At 49.5% G+C, this 15,251-nt stretch overlaps 1 protein-coding gene across 5 annotated transcripts in view; it reads left to right on the top strand.

Annotated features, from left to right (window-relative positions):
• AAR2 (AAR2 splicing factor) overlaps positions 1–15,251 on the top strand; it is a 67,010-nt gene that overhangs the window by 15,213 nt on the left and 36,546 nt on the right. For 3 of the 5 annotated variants that reach the window (XM_036827210.1, XM_036827211.1, XM_036827212.1), the window contains exon 4: positions 4,128–5,454. The exons of the other annotated variants lie outside the window; for them this stretch is intronic. In XM_036827210.1, coding sequence (XP_036683105.1) covers positions 4,128–4,295 — 168 coding nt within the window. In that variant the 3' untranslated portion in view covers positions 4,296–5,454. Of the gene's footprint in view, positions 1–4,127; positions 5,455–15,251 lie in introns of those variants that run through there. 5 annotated transcript variants of the gene reach the window in all.

Genomic DNA, 15,251 nt, shown 5'->3' with positions numbered 1-15,251 from the left:
AGAAGGGACAGTTCCAGAAGCACCTGGTCTCCAAGCCCCTTGGTTCCCCATAGGACACTGCTGAAAATATCAAGGATGTATTACGTCTGTGTCAAGACAAAAAGAAGGTCTTGGTAGGGAAGAAGGATTTCGATTTCCCTACTGGGACTGGATCTTGCTTGACATTTATCACTTGCTCAGCATTTATCACCATCCTTATCTGTACAATGGGAATAGTAATTTCTTATCCTACCTCCTGGTTTGTAGTAAAGATTAGACTGACAAGTTCTTTAAAAAGGACATAGCGCTTTTCAAATTAGAAGCCTTATTTTTCAGACTGAAGGCTTCTGTTATACCTGCCTCTAGTTGATGTTACCCCCATGGCGATGTTGGAGAGGTGGGTGGGAAGGATGAATGACGAGTATGCACCCAGCCTGTTCCAGTCTCTCACTGCTGGCCATCCCTACATCTCATTCATATCCATTCAGGGAGCATCCTGTGGGCCCCAACTCTATGCCAGGCCCTGGGCGATCTGCTGTGTGGGTCACATTGATAATTAGGAAGTGACCCCTACTCGGAAGGGGTATTACCATTAATACTTGATCACTGTGATGCAAGCAGAGCGTGAGAAATGCCATAAGGGATGCTCAGGCACAGTACTGGGGGAACAGAGGTTGGAGCAGTTCCTTTCAGCTTGGGCTTTTATAAGAGAACTGTCACAAGGAGATGGCTTGTGAGCCGGTGGCATATTCAGGGGCCTGGTAAATAAGCCACGTCCTCCCCAGGACGAGTCCCTTATTCTGTCCAGCACCGTCATGTAATTATCGAGCAATCATTTGGTACAGGCACTGTGCAAAAGGGACCCAGAAATAGATTTTCATAGAACCTATGATCTTCTTCGTTCTTTTGTTCATTAAACATCCAATGGGTCCTTTTTATATGGTAGACTCTGTGCCAGGGGAGTGGGATGCAGGTAGGAAAAGGAGTCTCTGCTTTGGAGTTGCTCCTTGTCTCTTGGGAGAGCTCAACGGTAAATGGATGGTTACTGACTGAGAGTGAGGCTATGTCCCAGGTAACCCTGGGCACCGGGGGAGCACAGAGGAGCACCTGTTCTGTCTTTGGTCTGGGAAGACATCCCAAAGGAGGTGGCATCTGAACTGAGCTTGGGTCACTAGTAGAAATTAGTAGGTGAAGGAGGAGAAAGCAGGGGTGGAGAAGGGTGTTATAAGCAGAGGGAAAAGCCTGTGTGAGTAGAGGCACAGAAGAGGCAATGGAGCATGTTTGGGCAGCTGCTCAATGTGGCAGGAGAGGAAGGGCTGTGTAGAGAGTAGTACAATTTACCATGTAAGGAGGGAGAACAGGAAGAGGCTTTTGCTAATTCAGCCAGCAGGCCCCCCCAGGACCTCTGGGGGCAGACCCATGGGTGCACAGGGCCTCCAGCGCTAATGCTGTTTGAAACAAGGCTTCTCTGCTTCCCATACCAGGCCCCTCCCCAGGGTTCAGCCGGCCTCACGTTCAGTGCTCCAGAGAAAGCTCCATTAGCTGCCTATAGACAGGCCACCGGCTTCCCCACTGCCCTCTCACCACTGAGCTCACACAACCCCTCTAATTAGTTATTGATCTGGTATTTTGTTGTAGCTGTGCTTCCTGCTCCTGTATTTAGTCGATTCCCAAGTAATGAAACCAAATTCTGTAACCCCCCACCTTCTGCTTCTGAACTCCCCTCCTCGTCACTTCTGTCCCTGCTACCACCCCAACAAAGTGTCTCCAAACAAAGACCACTGACCATGAGCCTCACTCCTCCTGCTAACAGAAAGACAGTGGAGAGGAGGGCAGGAGGGGGGTTGTCCTTGGAAGCAGCTGCAGAGTACACCTGTTACCTTTGTCAGGTCAAGGCCCCTGGAGCCCAGATTCCTTCCATGGTGGTCTACGGGCCAGCTGTGACACGAAGGTGATGTGAATCAAATTGCTGCTTTCACCCTCATGCCTCTGTGTCTGGGGTGGTCTTGCAGGGAGCCAACGGGTAGTCTGGGAAAAACTGCTCCTTCCTTTCTGGTAATTTTGACCCAGGCATTTAACTCCCCTCAGCCTCCATTTCCATAAAATAGGCATCCTAGTGTGTCTTCCCAGGGCCTCGTGAGGATCCACTGGACTACTCTATGAAACTTCTTTGAGAACAATAAAGTAGTGTGAGAAGGAGTAATGGGTTTGCTGTCATTCTTAGAGAAGCAGTTGAGATTCGGGACAATCTGGAATGGAGTTTCAGAGGTAGGGAAACTTAGTCTGTTTGCCCCTGCCCATGTTTATATTAGATGAAACTGAATTTAAAAGAACATCAAAACAAGGGATTAGTATCCAGAATATATAAAGAACTTCGATGACTCAACAACACAAATAAAAAAACCTGATCAAAAAAGGGCAAAGGGGGGCTTCCCTGGTGGCGCAGAGGTTGAGAATCTGCCTGCTAATGCAGGGGACACGGGTTCGAGCCCTGGTCTGGGAAGATCCCACATGCCGCAGAGCAGCTGGGCCCATGAGCCACAATTACTGAGCCTGCGCGTCTGGAGCCTGTGCTCCGCAACAAGAGGGGCCGCGATAGTGAGAGGCCCGCGCACCGCGATGAAGAGTGGCCTCTGCTTGCCGCAACTGGAGAGGGCCCTCGCACAGAAACGAAGACCCAACACAGCCATAAATAGATTAATTAATTAAAAAAAAAAAAGTGGGACTCCTGATATTCATCCCACTTTAAAAAAAAATTTTAAAAAAGGGCAAAGGACTTGAATAGACTTTTCTCCAAGGAAGATATACACATGGCCAATAAATACATGAAAAGATATTCAGCATCACTAATCCTTAGGGAAATGCAAATCAAAACCACGAGACACCACTTCACACCCATTTGGGTAGCTATTGTAAACAAACAAACAAAAACAGAAAATAACAGATGCTGAAGAGATTGTAGAGAAATTGGAACCCTCGTTCATTGCTGATGGGAATGTAAAATGACACAGCCACTGTGGAAAACAGTATGGTGGTTCCTCAAAACATTAAACAGAATTGCCTTATGATCTAGAAACCCCACTTCTGGATATATACCCCGAAGAATTGAAAGCAGCGACTCTATAAGAGATATTTTTATATCCGTGTTCATAGCAGCATTATTTATAATAGCCAAAAGGTAGAAACAACCCAAATGGCCATTGACAGATGAATGGAAAAAAAATGTGGTATCTACATACAATGGCATATCATTCAGCCTTAAAAAGGAAGGAAATTCTGGCACTTCCTACATGAGTGAACCTTGAGGACATTATGCTAAGTGAAATAAGCCAGGCACAAAAGGACAAATATTGTATGATTCCACTTATATGAGGTACCTAGAGTAGTCAAATTCATAGAGAGAAAGTAGAATGGTGGTTACCAGGGGCTGGAAGCGGGGAATGGGGAGTTAATGGGTGTCGTTTCAGTTGGGGAAGATGAAAAAGTTCTGGAGATGGTTGGTGGTGATGATTGTGTAATAATGTAAATATACTTAATGCCACTGGACTATACTCTTAACATGGTAAATATTATGTGTATTTAGTACAGTCTTTTAAATGATAATTTTTTTAAATGTTTAAAATGGTAGATTTTGTGTTATGTATATATTACCACAATATTTTAAAAAATCAGAGCTTTTAAGGGGAATAGAAACCTCAGATTGGCAGCCTGGGACCCATTTAGATTAGAGCAGCAGTTCACCCTCACTGGGTTAGGACCTGGGATTTTTTGGGATCCAGGGGCTTATAAGCACCCCCATGCCTTTCTTAGTACCAGCTGGTGTAGCTACTGCCTCTTTTTCTAAGTTACTGCCCAGGTGCCCAGTAGATCTCCCCGGAGAGCAGGGCCAGGGTGATGGCCCCGCTGGCCTTACTCTCAGTGGGGCATCTCTGCCCAAGAGAGTAATTTTCCATTCTGGTCCTGCGCCAGCTTCTCAGCTGGGCTTGGACCTTCTTTCTTGGTTTGAGGGGAGCACAGTAGGTGTCCTGAGCCTGTGCCAGCAGCGGCTGATCCACCCACCCCGGAGAGCTGAACACCATGAGGAAATTTCCACAGCTTTCTCAGCCCCTCTGTGTTCTCAGGAGTGACTTATCCTCTGTTCTCTGTAGGTTTTCTTTTCATCCGCCTGCAGCGTTGCCGTGGATGCCACCCTGAGGCAGAAAGCTGAAAAGTTCCAAGCTCACCTAACCAAGAAGTTTCAGTGGGACTTTGAGGCGGAGCCTGAGGACTGCGCCCCGGTGGTGGTGGTTCTTCCCGAGGGTGTGGGGACTGGCTAACTGGAAAAGGTCTCAGCCAGAGGAGGCCCCTTCCCCACGGCTGCGGTCCTGGCTCCTCCATTCACCTGTCCTACTGGGACTTACTGGGACAGCAGCCCTGCCAGGTTCTACAAAGATGGAGCCAGAATTCCCTCCTTCACCAATAAATAAGTTCCTTTAGTGCCAGAGAGGCTGTACCCCATCTAGAAGGCACATTTGTGGGTTCCCCATCAGCCTGGCCTTGGTGCTATAACCTAACTGAATTCCAAATGGGCTCTTGGGAGAGACCTGCCTCAGCAGCAGCTTGCTTCCTTCCAGAAGAGAAGAAGTTGAGCCAAAAGCCCAAGAGAACCAATTGTTTATTCTGTAGAATGGTTAGAAACCCTGGACTGCCCAGGAGTCTGAGATGTCAGTTGGTGACTTTTTAAAAGTTAATCAGAGGGTAACGGGGAGATGAGCCAGGATTTCTGCCTGCCCCTTGTTGGATGGGAATACATCACAGAAAACATCGGTGTGTGACCACCCTGGAGCCCCAGGTTGGGGAGGGCATAACAGAAGACAGTTGGGTTGAATCTGACGAGTGGTCAGCTTTTGCTTTAAGTCCCTTTCTCCTGTCCAGAGGTCCCAGTGGATAATCTTTCAAGATCATTGCGGCCCCTGACCTCAGAGGCGTTGCTAGTGCCACACCCCTCCCATCTGCTCTGTTCTGAGGCCTCAGACCCAGAAGTGGGCCTTGGCAACCCTCTTGTACGGCCCTATTCCTCACCAGAGCCACCACGAGTGTTTCTGATGACCTGGAGATTCAACAACAAAGAGAAAGGTTCTTTCTCTGTACAGGCTTCTTTGGCCCTGTTGAAGCTCTGTGCCTTTATTCAGAGCTCCAGAGATGACCTGGTCAGCCTGAGTCCGCCCCCCGTCCTGCTGTGGGGCTGCCAGCCACAGGAGTGCTCTGGTTCCCTGGGAGTCCTGAGGGCTCGCGCATCGTGCACACAGGCCCTGCCACCCTGACCTCGAACTGTTGTCCTGTGATCGGAGTCCCTGTGCTGCTCTCTCCCAAGGCTGCGGCTCACACTAGGTTTCTGAATAAGAATCCCCTCTGGTTAAGACTTTCGGTTCCACTTGTCTCCTTGGAATTGTTTTTCCAAGAGCATAACATACATTAAAGTTTTGGAGTTGAGACTAAATCCTCTTGTGTGAGTCTCTCTTGTAGTTCATCTGCCCAGTTCCCAGCGCAGCCAGGCACTGTCCTTAGATGCACATGTCCTCCCTACCGGGCACCAGGAGACCCTGCCCAACCTCTGCAGGCTCTGGAGGAGGCAAGTGGCCAGCGATGTCTCCTGTCACCAGCGGGGCTTCCGAGATGGGCACACCTGAAGGAAGGATTGAAGCCCTGTATCTATATAGCAACCAGAAGGTTCACCTTTTGTGAATTTGCTGTTCTTTTTCTCCCCAAAGCCCAATCAATCATCAGAACTACTGGGGAGCTTGTTAAAATTGCAGATTCCAAAGGAATAAAGCCCTGACCCATGCCGCAGCATAGACGAACCTTGAAAACACTGTGCAGAGTGAAAGAAGTCGGACGCAAAGACCACATGTTGTATGATTCCATTCTTATGAATCGTCTAGAGTCTAGAGTCGACAAATCCGTAGAGACAGAGGGATTAGTGGTTACCAGGGGATGGGAGAGTGGGGAAGGGGGAGTGACTGCTAATGGGTACTGGGCTCCTTTTTGGGGTGATGACAAGGTTCTGGAAGTAGGTAGTGGTGGTGATTGCCCAACCTTATGAGTATCGTAAAAACCCATACAAGTGTATGCTTTATAATGGTGAATTTTACGGTGTGTAAATTATATCTCAATAATAATTTTTAAAAGTTCAGACTCCCAAGTCCCGCCCTACAGGAACTCAGAGGCAGTGAATCTGGATGTAGCCTGGGTTCTGAGGCACACTCAGTTGAGTTACTACCTAGAAGTAACAGCACTGCAATTTAGTACCTAGAGCTCCCCTGGGACAATTTGTCTCCCACTGGCCTTGTCAGAGCAGCACCTGGAAGTTGGATCATGTGACCTGTTCTCTAAGCTTGTTGGTCTTATGTCTACACAGACACACACACCCCCCAGCCGCCCCGGCTCACACAAATGGGTTAAGGAAAAGCAGCTACAATGTATAAGTGCTCTGTTCTGTTAGTTCACTTAATCCTCACAACAGTATGTGGTAAGTGCTATTATTATCCCCATTTTACTGATAGGAAAATGGGCTCAGAGAGCTTCCGTCATTTTGCTAGGGTCCCACAGCTTATAAGGATTGAGCTCAAGAGTCAAACCAAGCCCGTTGGTCCGCACTCAGCACTGCATTCACTGCTGTGATTTACTCCTTCCCTACCCTTGCATGTCCAGGACAGCCCTCCTATCTTCCTGCTTCCCCAGATCTAGCCTTGGCCCTGTTGACAGCCAGCTGTGTGACCTTGGGCAAGCCACTTACGTTCTCTGGGCTTCAGTGTATTTTTTGTTTTTTTGTTTTTTGTTTTAAAGAGCTAAGGGTCTGGCTTTTTTTTTTTTTTTTTTTTTTTTTTTTTATTTATGGCTGTGCTGGGTCTTCGTTTCTGTGCGAGGGCTTTCTCTAGTTGTGGCAAGCGGGGGCCACTCTTCATCGCGGTGCGCGGGCCTCTCACTATCGCGGCCTCTCTTGTTGGGGAGCACAAGCTCCAGACGCGCAGGCTCAGTAATTGTGGCACACGGGCCTAGTTGCTCCGCGGCATGTGGGATCCTCCCAGACCAGGGCTCGAACCCGTGTCCCCTGCATTGGCAGGCAGATTCTCAACCACTGCGCCACCAGGGAAGCCCTTCAGTGTATTTTTGTATAAAGTAAGAGTTTGCTTGGACTGAAGATTTCTGGTAAAGATACTCCAGGCTCCTTCAGGCTCCCTCCACTTAAAAATGGACCCTTGTGTTTTAAATGTTTTCAAAGGGAAACTACATTTACATGAGATAATATGGCTGGGCTGACCAAAAAAAAAAAAAAAACAATAAGTCTCTTGTTGGGGGCTAGAGTGACATCGATGCTGTGTCTTCTGCTTCTCCCAGCTGGCAGTCCTCTGTGTCTTTGATGAATAAAAAATGTGAAAACAAATTAATTATTACTTAATACTTGCAGTATTTTTGGAAAGCAGAAACCTTGAAAACTGAGAACCAGTGGCGTTGCTGATCTGTAAGCTCCCTTCCAGTTCTAACATATCTAAAAGTGAAGCTATTGGCAGGAGCTGGCCTGATTTTAAAATCCCCTCAAATGCAGGCCTCCTGGGGTCTGGCTCTTGTTTGCGAGCCTGCTTTATCCTATTAACAGAATCAGCAGAGGTAGCGACTTTCCAACGCTTTCTGCTGTCCCCGTGACAAACCCTCGCTGCTCAGAGCCCCGGTCCGTCTAATTTCTTACCACTTGAGCAGTGGAGGAGTTCCCGCCACTGATTGCCTCTTACCATCGGTAATTATTTTCCCAACGTCATCCCCTTATAAATATTATTTAATATTCTCAGGGTGCTCTGACATGTTGGTTTCTCCAACTAATCAGACTTTGGCTTGACCAAGATGCCATCCCCTGCTGAAACAGGGGCTGGCAATGCAGAGGATGCCGTGGCAAAGCCATCGCTGAGTCACGTCCGCCAGACTTAAAGCAGGACAGAGTTGGGCAGCTCACCTGAGCCACCTGCTAGTACTGGGGGCGGCGTGGTCCTGTGATTCTGCAGAACCACCCCCGCTGACCACGGCACTGCCTCACCTCGGAGTTCACCACATCCGGCCCAGGCAGGCTTTGTTGTCAGTAGGCCTTTCTAGACCCTTCGTTCTCCTCAGTATCCAACGTCTGTCTCCGGGGTGGCTCATTCTCCCCACAAACCCTGGGCTCCTGCTGTGCACTGGCCTCCCTGCTGAGATGGGGTTGAGAGCCAATGTAACGTCAGCTGCTCCCTGCTGGGGGGCGGGGGAGGAGTGTGGCCAGCCCTCCCCCACCTGCTAGGCCTTCTGTCCTGTGTCCTCAGTCTGGTGCTCACCTGTGTAGACTCAACAGATTTCTCTGGAAAACAGGGATCCTCAGGGTTCTCAGGCTGTCAGTTAAAATGCTCGGTGGGAGGAAGGTGGGAGAAGTCGGCGACTTCCCAGTCCAATGTCAGATGCCTGTTCAAAAGGAACTCCACAGGGGTCTCTTCCTTGGATCTCTGTCTTGCTTCTTCCCTCCCCCAATTTGTCCATTTTCCCTCTGTCCGCCTCCAGACGTTCTTACCTGGCTCAAGTCTGGACTCTACGCCGCTAAGGGGATGCCGACAGATGGAGTTTCATCTTGAGGAGAGGGAGCCATCCCATGAGAAGCAGAGAAAAATGTGGGACTTACACCAAAGAGCAGAGAGGCTGGGAGAGCTGTCTTGAAGGAGGGGGTCTCTGCATCCTTTAGAAGGGAGAGCTGGGACCCGTGGGAGAAACTGCAGGGGGCAGAGCTTGGCTTCATTCCTTCTCTACCCAACTAATACTTTCTGAGCTCCTGCCCCTGGGAGCTTACATTCCATTGGGGCGAGGGACAGGCAATAAGCGTAATAAATAGACTGAAGAGTATGTCAGTTGTGAGAAATGCTCTGGAAAAAAATAGAGCAGGATAAGGGAAATTGGGAGTCCTGGCAGGGTAAGGGGACATGTTGCAATTTAAATGGGATGACGCTTGAGCAAGGATTTGAAGGAGGTGAGCAAGGGAGCCATGTGGGTATCTGGGGGAAGTGTTCCAGGCAGAATGAACAGTGAGTGCAAAGGCCCTGGGGCAGGAGCATGTCTGATGTGTTGGAGGAGCACCAGGGGGTCAGCATGGTGTGAGTGGAGTGATCAAGAAGAGAATGGAAGGAGAGAACATCTCGGAGGGTACAGAGCAATCAGATTGTCCAGGGCTTAGGGACTGGTGTAAGAATGTTGCATTTTAGTCAGTGAAATGGGATCCATTAGAGGGTTTTAAGCAGAAGAGTGACGTGGTCTGACTTTTGTTTTAACAGGATCACCAGCTGTCCTGTTGGACATAGACTGCAGGGGGCTGGGTAGAAGCAGGGAGACCAGTAAGAAGGCTAGTGCAGTGGAGGTGAGGGATGACGCTGACTCGATCAGAGTGATATCAGGTATGCACGCTGGGGCTATTCGTGCCTCAGATCAGGGAGGGACTCAATGTCTTTCAAGGGCCCTTCTAGCCTGATAACCTCTCCTCTGAAGTCTCAGAATCTGGGCAGAATACTGACTCGTTGGGTCCTCCCACCCCCACCCTTACAAGTCCCCTGTCTACTGTGCCATCAGGGATCTGCCAGCCCTGCCTGTTCCCAGATATCCATGGTACCTTAGGGCAGGCGAGGCAATGGTGAAGGGCTGGGGAAGAACTCACAGGAGTTCTGGGCAGTCGGGGTGGAGGCAGGGGACTCGACGGCTCTGTTGAGAAGCCATAAATGTGTCAGGGCCGCGACAGGCTCTGGTCACACTGCCAGCACCCGTGCGGCTGTTCTTGCTGCCAGCGAGCGCTGAGGAGGGTCACACTTGCTGTTCGGGGGTTCTCGTGACTCACAGAGAGTTGAGGGCTGTTGGTACTAATTTGTCTTGGTCAAGAAGCATTCACGCACCCATTTCCACCAGGGAGTGTCCATGGACTTCGAGGCGACTAACATGAGCCGGCATGGAGGGGGGCGGTGCTCCCTCTTCGCTGCTGGGAACGTGCTGGATCCTTTATTCACCTTATTCAGGCAGAGCCGTAGGTCTTCAAGGAAGGTCTTATCATTCCTCATCGTACAGACAAGGAAACAAGGCTCAGAGAGGTGAGGCACAGGCTCACGAGTCTCAGAGCCAGAATCCCAGCCTAAGTCCGGCATGGCCCTGCCACCACACAGCTCTCCTTAATGAGAACGGTTACATAATCTGTGACAATTACCAGTGGATCCAAGGCTGCCAGCCTGATAACTGACAGTGTCAGCCACTTACAAGGGTGGTGGGCAGGCCCCACTGGCCTCTTGGTTCATGACAGCTTGCTAATGTTTCCACCCAGACTCTTAGTGTCCGGATCTGGCCTTGGGTACAATGGACCGACTGGCTCGGGCGAGGTGGCACCTGGGTGTGGTAGGAGGGGGGAGCAGCATCTGGTCCAGAAGGAGTCTGCTTCTAGACTCTTTGTGGACCACTGGGGACCCCGAGGGGCTGCTCTGTCTGGGGTGCACCTGAGTAGAGGCCTCTCCCACCTTGTCCTGCCAGAGTTGCTATTGAATTTGCAAAAGGTCTTTGCTTTACTGCCAGATGTGGGGTCTCTGAGGGGCTGATTTAATGCCCAGACATCCTCCGTGGATCAATAAGCTGTTTTGTCCCGAGTCTAGGAGCCCAAAGGTAGAGAACAGGATGTAGGGGATTGAGGGGGTGTCTCTTCTTCTCGATTTTTGAATGAAGAAGGCTACACCATTGTTCATTTCCCTTTTGGAAATTGTCTATTTATGTCCTCTGCCCATTTTTCTTTTGGATCTTCTTTTTTAAAAAAATATACATTTGTCTTACATCTTAATATTAGAAATATTTCCCCCAATTTGCCTTTCAATTTTATGATGTTTTGAAATGTATACTTTACTTTTTTATGTCAAATATGCCAAGCTTGTTTTTTTGATTTGATCTTTTTCCCACTGCTTTAATGCTTAAAAGTCTATTCCCATATCAAGATGAAATATATACTAACCTATATTTTGTTCTAGTATTTCTCAGTGTTATGGTTTTTTATTCTGTATTTTGCCAGAGTCAAAACCATGTTTCCTCGGCCCCACTTAATCCATCCCCACTCCTACCTTTCACACCTCACATCCGTTCTCGATTTTTCCTCTCCAGATTTTAAGTCCTAACTACTACCTCACGCCTCTGTCCTTTTCCTTTCCTCAGCCACCAAGGGCTTCTCATAAGCCTTCCTGAACCCCTCACAGCATTTACAGCCAGAACCACGCCCATATCTGGCCCTTGGTATTACAGTCTGGTGATGTGGAGTGATTTTCTTGTTGCTTCCCGAGGCTAGAATCATTTGTTCATGATCCTATACTGCCTTGCTCCAAGCATGGGGCTAAGTGCATCAATGCTTTGGGTTTTTGGGTTTTTTTGTGTTTGTTTGTTTGTTTTTTTATTTTCTTATTTATTTTTGGCTGCATTGGGTCTTTGTTGCTGCATGCAGGCTTTCTCTAGTTGCGGCGAGTTGGGGCTACACTTCATTGAGGTGCACGGGCCTCTCATTACAGTGGCCTCCCCCGTTGAGGAGCACGGACTCTAGGTCCGCGGGCTTCAGCAGCCGTGGCACGCAGGCTCAGTAGTTGTGGCGCACGGGCTCAGCCGCTCCGCGGCATGCGGGATCCTCCCGAACTACGGCTCGAACCTGTGTCCCCTGCATTGGCAGGCGGATCCTCAACCACTGCGCCACCAGGGAAGTCCCTGGTTTTTTTTTTTTTTAAAGAAGATAGAATTTATTAGAGGGAAGGATCGCTTCCAGAACAGTGGGCTGACTTCCTAGTAGTCTGGGAGTGTCGAGCCCAAACATGTGCTATAGATCAGTTTTTATAGCCAGAAAACAAAAAATGGTCCGAGGTGAAAATTTTGTTTACTGCTTGGTCGAGGCACATATACCTTCCTTCTATAGGGTGGGAGTGGGACAGGGCATATGCCTTTCCTTATTTGGGACAGGTCCTGTTGCCCAGGTGGGCATCGCCCAGGTGAGCTCAGGAATTTCGTAACCATCGCAACATGATGGGGAGGGCGATTAAGAGTCCGGTAGGGAGTGTAATGCTGAAACTTTTTCAGGCAGGTTTTCCTTTGTCCTTGAAGCACCATTGTCCTTGGAGCACCACATTCCCCCCTCTATTTATAGGGCCAATTCCTTGGCCCTGTTGTATACCCTGCTCATATCTACCTAACTGCCTAATTCCCTCTCAAGCATTCGGGAACCCCTTTTGTGAGAAGGGACAGTGAACTCTCTGGCTGCTTTCTGCTGAGCGGAGGCGTCATGGGGCCCTGGGTTCCCGTTGCCTGCTCTGTCAGGGTGTATCTAGGGAGGAGTGTGGGCCCCATGGAAAGTGATGGCGGCTTGTTCAAGGGTTGTACGAGTGTCGACTGGCTGTTATTCTTGTTGCATCACCATTTGGAGGTTTATTTGTTGTATTCTGGAAGAGACAAACTTAACAAGGAGGTTAAAAATACATGGCCAGAAGATTAGTAGAAGTCGAAAAGCCACTATAGGGCCTAGGAAAGGGGTTAGCCAAGAGAACTAGGACCAGATATTAGTCTTGAAGTCCCACCAGTCGAATCCCCCTGAGACTCCTTCCTTGTAGAATCCACTAGCTCTTTCAATAATGGCTCGAAGATGAGTCTGGACCTTGCCTGACTGGTTGACAAGAAAACAGCAATCCTCCTTTAACATTGCACAGGTCCCTCCTTGATTAGCTGTTAGGAGGTCCAGAGCTCTTCTATTTTGTAAAACCACTCCTGCTAGAGAATTTATTTGCTCTTGTAGAGTGTTAATTTGAGCTGCTAGGTTGGCAGTCTCTTGTGTGAGTTCAAGAGAGAGCTGTCGGGCAGTGAAAATGGAGTTTAAAAGTCCAGCTGAGCCTGTTCCCATCCCTGTTAGGAGGATAGAGGAATGGCGAGTGGGACCAGAGAAGGAGGTCAGGGCTGAATAAGTAGCCCCAGTGTCAATTAGAAAGTTTACAGTAGCCCCTGCTACATCCAGGGTTACCCGGGGCTCCTCTGGTCTTATGGGGAACATAGGGGCTTGTAGATTGAGCCTTGGGTACCTTCAGTCATCTGCTTCCAGGAGCCCCAGATCTAGAGTACAATCCGGTTCTTGATCCTGATAGTCAATTGCCACTCACAGGGGCAATTGGCCTTGACCTCGGCCCAGGGGGCTGGGACCTGAAATACCCCGGGTGTTGAGTGGTTGTGGAATTGGCCTACCCGCTTGAGGGTGGGAGGGACAACTCCTCTTCCAATGGCCCTTTTGGCGACGGTAAGGGCACGGCGTAATGGGTGGTGGGGTGCGGCAGTTCCTGACAGTGTGCCCCTGGTGACCGCACTGGTAGCAGGTCAGCGGTGGTTTCTGAGACGGGAGAGGGGCTCCCATGGGTCCCTGTTTGGGAGGGACTGAGTAATGGCAAGAGCCGTATATTGAGCGTGCCGTTTTAATTTTTCCTCCTCTCTTAGTTCTCGTCTGCTCCTAGAAGCCTCCTCCCTATTGTTGAAGACCTTAAGGCTGTGTCAAGTAGGACAGAAAATGGGGTCTGTGGCCCTTGCTCTAGTTTCTGTAATTTCTGTCTTATGTCTGGGGATGCCTGGCTTATAAAGTGAACTGCAAGTATAGCCTGACCTTCAGGGGTCTCAGGGTCTAGGTTGGTGTATTTCCTCATAGCCTCTACTCATCAGGCCTGAAAAAAGGCTGGATTCTCAGAGGGTTCCTGTGTGACTTCTCTGAGTTTATTATAATTGACAGATTTGATGATTGCCTTTTTCATACCTTCTAGTAGACAGGTAATCATGTAATTTCTCCTAGTGAGCCCTCCTGCTGGCCCATTTTCATTTGCCTGTTATCTCCATCCTGGGTCTGCCCATGGGACTCCCCCCGCTCGGTTCTCATTAGGATTTCGGGCATGTGTCTCATCTACCTAGGCCTGAGCCAAGGCCCAGATCCTGGCCTTTTCTTCGCGAGTGCAGCAGGTAGTTAGGACCACATGAATATCTTGCCAAGTTAAGTCAAAGGCTATAGTTAGGGCCTGGAATTCCCTGATGAACATGGAGGGGTCCTGGCTAAAGGAGCCCAGTTCCCCTTGAATATGAGAGAGATCAGACATGGGGAAGGGGACATGAACTCTGATAGTACCTAGGTCTCCGGTAGCGACCTCTTGTAGGAGAAGCATACTGGGACTCGATTCAGAGCATTGGGCTGCTCGTGACCGAGTGTGGGGAGGGGAGGGAAGGTCTGCTTCCAGGTATGGAGGTGGGGTTGGGGAGCAGAAAGTTGAGGAGGAGGCTGGGGAGACCGGGGACAAGAAGGGTCGTCCAAGATACCTGGTGGAGGAGGAGATGCGGAGGGACGAGGTAGTGAAGCTGAAGGAGGAGGAGAGGGGGAAGGGCGAGGCATTAAAGTGGTAATGGAGAGACACATGCGACAGGAGTCCCTCAGGCTCGGATTCTGACTGAGGGCCATGATGGCCTGGATATATGGAACCTCGGAATCCTTTCCTAGTTTCCGACAATAGAGATCAAGTTGGAGGATCGTGTTGTAATTTAGTGTCCCATTAAGAGGCCATTGTTCTTGTTCTCTCAGTTTGTATTGGGGCCAAGCCATATTACAAAAGATAATGGCAACTTCCCTGGTGGCGCAGTGGTTAAGAATCCGCCTGCCAATGCAGGGGACACGGGTTCGATCCCTGGTCCGGGAAGATCCCACATGCCGCGGAGCAACTAAGCCCGTGCGCCGCAACTACTGAGCCTGTGCTCTAGAGCCCGCGAGCCACAACTACTGAAGCCCGCGCACCTAGAGCCCGTGCTCCACAACAAGAGAAGCCACTGCAATGAGAAGCCCGCGCACCACAACGAAGAGTAGCCTCCGCTCGCCACAACTAGAGAAAGCCCGCCCGCAGCAACAAAGACTCAATGCAGCCAAAAATAAAAAATAAATAAATAAATAAATAAGCCTCTTTTTTTTGAGATTGTCTGGGTCAAATCCCTTCCAATTCGTGAGTCTAAGGGAATAGGTGTACCTGAACACATTCTTAGCCTCAGTGCCGTAGAATGGGGGTACTGAGAATCACTGATGGGCAAAAAGGCGTCCCTCTCTGTCTCAGTGACATCTCCGTGTGACTAAGGCACCAGTGACCAGAGAAGGGAATTCCCGGAAGCCAGGGGGAAATTGACTCACCGTTAGAAGACAGGAAGGAGCTCTTGGGACGATCTAGAGGCGG

The sequence above is a fragment of the Balaenoptera musculus genome, chromosome 15 (assembly GCF_009873245.2).
Source record: "Balaenoptera musculus isolate JJ_BM4_2016_0621 chromosome 15, mBalMus1.pri.v3, whole genome shotgun sequence".
NCBI classification, from domain to species: Eukaryota; Metazoa; Chordata; class Mammalia; order Artiodactyla; family Balaenopteridae; genus Balaenoptera; species Balaenoptera musculus.
The sequence above is the reverse complement of the archived record's forward strand: the minus strand, read 5'-3'. Positions and strand labels throughout refer to the sequence as shown.